Source organism: Leucoraja erinacea, chromosome 2 (assembly GCF_028641065.1).
Source record: "Leucoraja erinacea ecotype New England chromosome 2, Leri_hhj_1, whole genome shotgun sequence".
NCBI classification, from domain to species: domain Eukaryota; kingdom Metazoa; phylum Chordata; class Chondrichthyes; order Rajiformes; family Rajidae; genus Leucoraja; species Leucoraja erinaceus.
In genome coordinates, this window is record NC_073378.1 from 31877572 (window position 1) to 31885300 (window position 7729).

General features: G+C 48.3%; 1 protein-coding gene across 1 annotated transcript in view; it reads left to right on the forward strand.

Moving 5' to 3' along the window:
- Positions 1 to 222: 222 nt before the first annotated feature.
- The window catches only part of scgn (secretagogin, EF-hand calcium binding protein), a 52824-nt gene continuing 45317 nt past the window's right edge, over positions 223 to 7729 (forward strand). Inside the window, exons 1-2 of the mRNA XM_055654360.1 lie at positions 223 to 294; positions 382 to 458. Of these exons, the coding sequence (XP_055510335.1) occupies positions 386 to 458 (73 nt within the window). The 5' untranslated portion in view covers positions 223 to 294; positions 382 to 385. The remainder of the gene's footprint in view (positions 295 to 381; positions 459 to 7729) is intronic.

Here is a 7729-nt window from a genome sequence, read left to right on the forward strand (position 1 = left end):
CACAGAAGTTACTCCAGCATTTTTTGTGCCTGTCTCACAGACACTGGGACTCAACGAGACGAGCTTTGGACCTTCTTAGCTTCCTGGGGCTGAGTTATTATTCCGAACAGATATTCAATGCAGACTTTGCTGGGTAAGAGTGCATACACACACACACTGTTCAATTGGATGAGGAGGGGTCGGGGGGAGGAGCTGGGAGCCGGTAGCTCGTCAGCTGCAGGGCGGACTGAGGGGCAGTGTTGGGCTGCTTGTGAACTCAGCGTGGACTTGTAACAGTTTCTCTGGCAGTGGAAGGTTCGCATCCCGCCCGCCCGCCGGCCGCAGTGAGAGGAGGCAGCCAGCATTTGCAAACTTTTCATCTCCCCCACCCTCTCCCAACAGGACCATGGACAGCCCCTTCTTCGACAACTTAGACGCCGCCGGATTTCTGCGGATTTGGCAACGCTTTGACGCTGATGGTAATTAATTTTTTTGTTTTATTTTATGCAAAACAAAACTACAAAAAATGCCCTTTGCGCCTTTCATCCGCTTAGAACGAACGTGTGGTTTAATGCAGGCGTCATTTGTGTGCGGAAAAAAAAACTCTCTGGAAATGTCATTTAAATTGTCTTTATTTAAACGCAAGTTTAATGTTAAGGTAATTCAGATTGGGCTCCTCGGTGGATTGTTGTGAGTATGAAGAAGGCTCACCAGAGAAGGACACAAAAATGCTGGAGTAACTCAGCGGGTCAGGCAGCGTCTCTGGAGAGAAGGAATGGGGGTGATGTTCAGGATTTTCTGCAGACAGAGACGGGGGGAGACTAGAGATTTAAACATGTACAGAACAGGTCAGATCGCCTGCTCAGATGCTGCCTGTCCCGCCGAGTTACTCCAACACTTTGTGCCCCTTTTATATTAAACCAGCGTCTGCAGTTCCTTGTATCTACGTTTACATCAAGGACGGGTGGGCTGTTAAAACCGTGAACACTCTCTCCCCTTCCATCGCCCGATTCTACCATGGTTTATTAAGATGCATCATTGCAGAGTGAATAAGTAGGAAGCTAGACACAAAATGCCGGAGTAACTTGGGCAGCTTACACCCCAGCTGTATCGACATTGATTTCTCTAACTTCAAGTAACACCCTCTCTCTCTCTGTCGCTCCCCATCCTAGTTTTCCGACTGATTAAACATTACTCTCTGTCCGCCTCGCTGTCAGCTTGCCCTCAGCTAACATTGAACCATTCAACATTTCCTTCTCAGCGTCTGCTTTGATCTGTCGTTTTCACATCGTACTCTTCCATATCTCTAGGCTCCCTCTCCCCTGACTCAGTCAGTGTGAAGAAGGGTCTCGACCCAGAAATGTCGCCCATTCCTTCTCTCCGGAGATGCTGCCCGTCCCACTGAGTTACTCCAGCATTTTGTATCTATCTTCATCACGGTTTGATGACAGGGGGTTTTTTTTCCAGCTGTTTGGATAGATTCGACCAATTTAAATTATGGCAGATAAATCCCCGTTGTCCTACCCGTCTCTAAGACGCCCGGTGCTTAAAACGTCCTTGTTAGCTCGTCAGATGATGGATTGCTGGAGTAACTCAGCAGGACAAGCAGCATCTCTGGAGAGAAGGAACGGGGGCCGTTTCGGGTCGGGGGCCCTTCTTCAGGGTGAGAGTCGGGGGAGAGGGAGTCTAGAGATATTGAAGGTTAAGGTGCCGCCGCATTCACTATTAACCTGTCTGTCTTTGGAGTGTGGGAGAACCCGGGTCTCCAGCGCTGCCCGGGCAGTCACGGTAGAGTTGCTGCCTGACCGCAAAATGCAGCGCCGGAGACCCGGGTTCGATCCCGACCACGGGTGCTGTCTGTACGGAGTTTGTACATTCTCCCCGTGACCTGCGTGGGTTTTCTCCGAAATCTTCGGGTTCGTCCCACACTCCAAAGAGGTACAGGTTTGTAGGTTAATTGGCTTGGTAAATGTAAAAATTGTCCAGTATAAAATTGTCCAACTTCCAGTACATTCCCTGGTGGACTCTTCAGAAGGTACAAGGCAGCAACTCTATCGCTGCTGCTTGTTCCATTCACTTCTCCTAAGTACTGTCTGTCTCTCATTCCACTTTCCCCTGACTGTCAGTCTGCAGAAGGGTCTCGACCCAAAACGTCACCCATTCCTTTCTCTCCAGAGATGCTGCCTGTCTTGCTGAGTTACCCCAGCCTCTTTGGTTTAAACCAGCATCTGCAGTTCCCACCCTAAATGTTTTTTGTCTGCTGTACGTCTAAGCTAAGCACTTCTCACCTCAACTACCTCAGAGTCTACAGCAGTAGAAGCAGATTCTCCTCAACCCTAAGGTAGTTTTGCAACAAGTGCGCAAGTTATAGAAGTAGAATTAGGCCATTCGGCCCATCATGTCTACTCTGCCATTGAATCATGGCTGATCTCTGCCTCCTAATCCCATTTTCCTGCCTTCTCCCCATAACCCTTGACCACCATTCTAATCAACAAATTGCCTATCTCTGCCTTAAAAATATCCACTGACTTGGCCTCCACAGCCCTCTGTGGCAATGTTGCACAGATGAACTATCCTCTGACTAAAGAAGTTCCTTTTCACCTCCTTTCTAAAAGAGCGCCCTTTAATTCTGAGGCTATGACCTCTGGCCACTAGACTCTCCCAACATTGAAGAAACATTTAGTCAGGTACATGGATCGGACAGGTTTAGAGAGATATGGGCCAAACGCAGGTAGTGTAGGTGGGACATGTTGGTTGGTGTGGGCAAGTTGGGCCGAAGGGCCTGTTTCCACACTCTATCACTCTATCAATGCTTGCATTTATTTCAGGAGGACAGGAATACAAAAACAGGGATGTAATGCTGAGGCTCTATAAGGCGCTGGCAGGCCTCATTTGGAGTATTGCGAACAATTTTGTGCCCCATATCTGAGGAAGGATGTGCTGGCTCTGGAGAAGGCACAGAGGTTGTTTACAAGAATGATCCCAGGAATGAGTGGGTTAACATATGATGAGTGTTTGTTGGCACTGGGTCTGTACTCACTGGAGAAAGATGAGGGGGCTCCTCATTGAAACTTACCAAATAATGAAAGGCTTGGATAGAGTGGATGTGGAGAGGATGTTTCCACCAGTGGGAGAGTCCAGGTCCAGAGGTCACAGCCGCAGAATTGAGGGTCGTTCCTTTAGGAAGGAGATGAGGGGGAATTCCTTTACTCGGAGGGTGGTGAATCTGTGGAATTCACTGTGGAGGCCAAGATAATAATAATAATATCTTTTTTATTGTCATTTCACATAAGTGCAACGAGATTTGGTTTGCAGCTTCCATCTGATGTCATAACATAAATAACTAATAAAATTTAGATTTAGATACCCCGAGAAATGGTTTGTAAAAAGAACAGTAAAACAGTCAAAACAGACTAAAGTGCAGATGTGTCTGTGCGACGTGACCATCCGAGGGAGACAGTCCATGGGGATTAATGGATATTCTTAAGGCAGAGATAGATAGATAGATGTTGTAGGAAGGAACTGCAGATGCTGGTTTAAACCGATAGATAGCTAAAATAGATTCTTGATTGGTAAGTGTGCCGGGCTGACAGGGAGAAGACAGGAGAATGTGGTTAGGAGGGAGAGGTAGATTGGCCACTATGGAATGGCAGAGTAGACTGGATGGGCCGAATGGCCTAATTCTGCTCCTATCACTTATGAACATTATTGTAATTTTCGACCGCTTCACTGCGTCTCTGTAACACAATGGAACCTGGTCTTTGACAGCGCTTATCTCATCGTGCCAGATGGCTGTTTGAGTTGTAAAGTGTTTAAACAGTGTATAGAGCCAGGTGGGACATGTTAACAAATAAAACTGATTGAATGATTCATTCGCCAAGCGCAGGCTGTAAGTACAAGGAGAACTAATGACCCAAAGCAAACAGCCAGGTGCTCCAACCCACAGACTGTAACCTTATCCACCATTTTTATAAAATGTCGAAACAGTCCCCTGGCCACTCCCTCTTCTCCCCTCTCCCATTGGGCAAAAGGTACAGAAGTGTGAAAACGCACACCTCCATGTATACACTATAATGGCTCGATTGTAATCGTGTATTGTCTTGCTGCTGTGTAAGAAGCAACTGCAGATGCTGGTTTAAATCGAAGCTAGACACAAGAAGCTGCAGTAACTCAGCGGGACAGGCAGCATCTCTGGAGAGAAGGAGTGGACGACGTTTCGGGACGAGACCCTTCTTCAGACGAAGTGTCTCGACCCGAAACGTCTCCCATTGTCTTTCCGCTGACTGGTTAGCACACAATAAAAGCTTTTCACTGTACCTCGGTACATGTGACAATGAACACAACTGAACTGAACAATGATAAAAAATATATTTTATTTTTCTTCTTGTGGATATTGGTTTATTATTGCCACGTGTGCCGAGGAAAAGTCAAAAAAGTTTTTGTTAGCGTGCTCCTTTAATTTAGTTTAGTACCAAGCTGGAAAAGGGTGCAGAGAAGATTTACGAGGATGTTGCCAGGTCTCGAGGGCCTGAGCTATAGGGAGAGGTTGAGCAGGCTGGGACTCTATTCCTTGGAGCGCAGGGGGATGAGGGGTGATGTTATAGAGGTGTACAAAATCATGAGAGGAGTAGATCGGGTAGATGCACAGAGTCTCTCGCCCAGAGTTGGGGAAACCAGAACCAGAGGACATGGGTTCAAGGTGAAGGGGGAAAGATTTAATAGGAACCTGAGAGGTAACATTTTCACACAAAGGGTGGTGGGTGTATGGAACAAGCTGCCAGAGGAGGCAGTTGAGGTAGGTAGTATCGTAATGTTTACGAAACATTTTGACTGGATATTTTTGAAGCCCCAGAGATAGATAGATTCTTGATTAGTGCAGATGTCAGGGGTTATGGAGAGAAGGCAGGAGAATGGGGTTAGGAGATAGATCAGCCATGATTGAATGGTGGAGTTGACTTGATGGGCCAAATGGCCTCATTCTGATCCTATTACTTATGACCTTATGACAGGTACACGGATAGGACAGGTTTAGAGGGATCTGGGCCAAAGGCAGGAAGGTGGGACTAGTATAGACAATAGGTGCAGGAGTAGGCCATTCGGTCCTTCGAGCCAGCACCAACATTCAATGTGATCATGGCTGATCATCCCCAATCAGTACCCCGTTCCTGCCTTCTCCCCATAATCCCCTGACTCAGCTATTTTAAGAGCCCTATCTAGCTCTCTCTTGAAAGCATCCAGATAACCTGCCTCCACCGCCCTCTGAGGCAGAGAATTCCACAGATTCACCACTTTCTGTGAGAAAAAGCGTTTCCTCGTCTCCGTTCTAATTGGCTTACTCCTTATTCTTATGTAGATGAGACATGTTAGTAGATGCGGGCCAAAGGGCCTTTTTCCACACTGTATAGAGTCGTAGAGTGGAAATATCTCCATATCTCTCCAAACGTGTCCTATCCACGTACTAACTGCTTCTTAAACGAAGGTTACGATAGTCCCAGCCTCGAGCTTGTTCCACACACACCCGAAGGCTATTACAGACATTTTGAAAGTGTATTTTCCTTCATGTGATGTTGAAACGTATTTGTTAATCTGGCTGCTGCATGGAGGAGACCCAGGATCTCGGCGGAGTTATTGTTGAAGTGCTGAGCCACGGGAGGTCAGCTTGGTTATTGCGGACCGATCGGAGGTGTTCGGCGAAACGATGCTCAACCTCCGCTTGGTCCCGATATAGATCTGCTGACATCTAGAGCAGCGGACGCAATAGATGAGGTTGGAAGAGATGCAGGTAAACCTCTGTCGCACCTGGAACGATTGCTTGGGTCCTTGAACGAAGTCGAGGGGGGAGGTAAAGGGACAAGTGTTGCATCTCTTGCGGTTGCAAGGGAAAGTGCCCGGGGAGGGGGTGGACCGAGAGGGAAGGGAAGAATTGACAAGGGAGGTATGGAGGGAGCGGTCTGTGCGGAAGGCAGATATGGGGGGAGATGGGAAGATGTGGGGGGAGGGGTGGGGTCAACCTGACGGGAGGATTATTTTTTGTATGGGGGGGGGGGGGGGTGAAAGGTGGGACTAGGGGGACTCGGCCCTTGTTGCGAGTGCGGGGGATGGGGGAGAGAGAGCAGGTTGCGGGGTATGGAAGAGACCCTGGTGCGAGCCTCATTTATGGTGGAGGAGGTGTCCTATCCATGTACCTGTCTAACTGCTTCTTAAACGTTGCGATAGTCCCAGCCTCAGCTTGTTCCACACACACTAGATATTACATCATTTTAAAGTGTATTTTCCTTCAGTGATGTTGAAGTATTTTTAATCTGGGCTGCTGCACGGAGACTTGGATCTCGGCAGTTATTGTTGGTGAGGAGCTGTTTTATTTCCAATCAGTGCACTGAATGCTCCATTCAAGGCCCCCTGCTGCATGGTGCGTGGGGGGGGGGGGGGGGGGGGGGGGGGAGTCACATCAGAGCAGTACAGTGTATGACCTTCTCCATGTCCTTCAGCACACAATTGCACCCAAGCAGAATTACAACACAGCTCGAGAAGGGCTTGTGTAACTGTGCGGGTTTCGACAAAGTAGTTTAGCTGAGTTTATTGTCACATGCACCGAGGCACAGTGAAAAGCGTTTGTTGCGTGCTAGCCAGTCAGCGGAAAGACACCGGATTGCAATCGTGCCATCCGCAGTGTGTAGATACATGATAAAGGGAATAACATGAATAATTTTTAGTACAAGATAAAGCAAGTGACGTCCGATCAATGATAGTCCAAGGGTTTCCAATGAGGTATAGACAACCAATAATAGACATTAGGTGCAGGAGTAGGCCATTCGTCCCTTCGAGCCAGCACCGCCATTCAATGGAAGGGAGGTTGGGTTTGTGTGATGGTCAGGGCTGTGTCCACGTCCCTTTGCAGTATGATGTCTGTTTATCAGTCTGCACACAGCATTAAAGCAATGTGTCCCCTCTAGCTTTCCCCGCCCTGACTCTCAGTCTGATGATGGGTATCGAACCGAAACGTTACCTATTCCTTTCCTCCTGAGATGCTGCCTGACCCGTTGAGTTCCTACAGCACCTTGTGTCTATCTTCGGTGTGAACCAGCATCTGGTAACGGATACGCAGCGGTAGAGTTGCTATCTTACAGCTCTTGCAGCGCTGGAGACCCGGGTTTGTTCCCGACTATGGGCGCTGTCTATACGGAGTTTGTACGTTCTCCCCGTGACCTGCGTGGGTTTTCTCCGAGATCTTCAGTTTCCACCCACACTCCAAAGACGTACAGGTTTGTAGGTTAAACTAGACTAAGTGTGACCCGTTGGGTCCTAGCATCATACGGGAGGGCTGGTCACCAATATTCCACCTCTCCACCAATTCCAATATTGCTCGCAAGTGGGGGGGGGGGGGGGCTGTCTGTTGCGCTAGTATGGGTGTTGCGGGCCGAAAGTACTGGTTTCCAGAGGGCTAGCATAGACATTGTGGGCCGAATGGATTCTTGGGCTGGCATCCAACTGTTGCAATGATTTTAAAAGCCAAGCCAAGGCAAACAATTGGGCTGCAGCCACCTGACAACCCAAATTCATTTTGTGAAGACAAACTTGTTAAAAAGGCGAGGCAAACAATTGGGCTGCAGCCACTTTACAGCTGCATCAATGGGACTCACCGTGGAGTAGACGTGCATTCAGTTTTATTCGCAGCTCAGAGAGCCGTGACCCTCTCGCTTCCTGGGTCTGGCAGAGACTGAGGGACTACACTTCCAGTTTTTATAGTCCC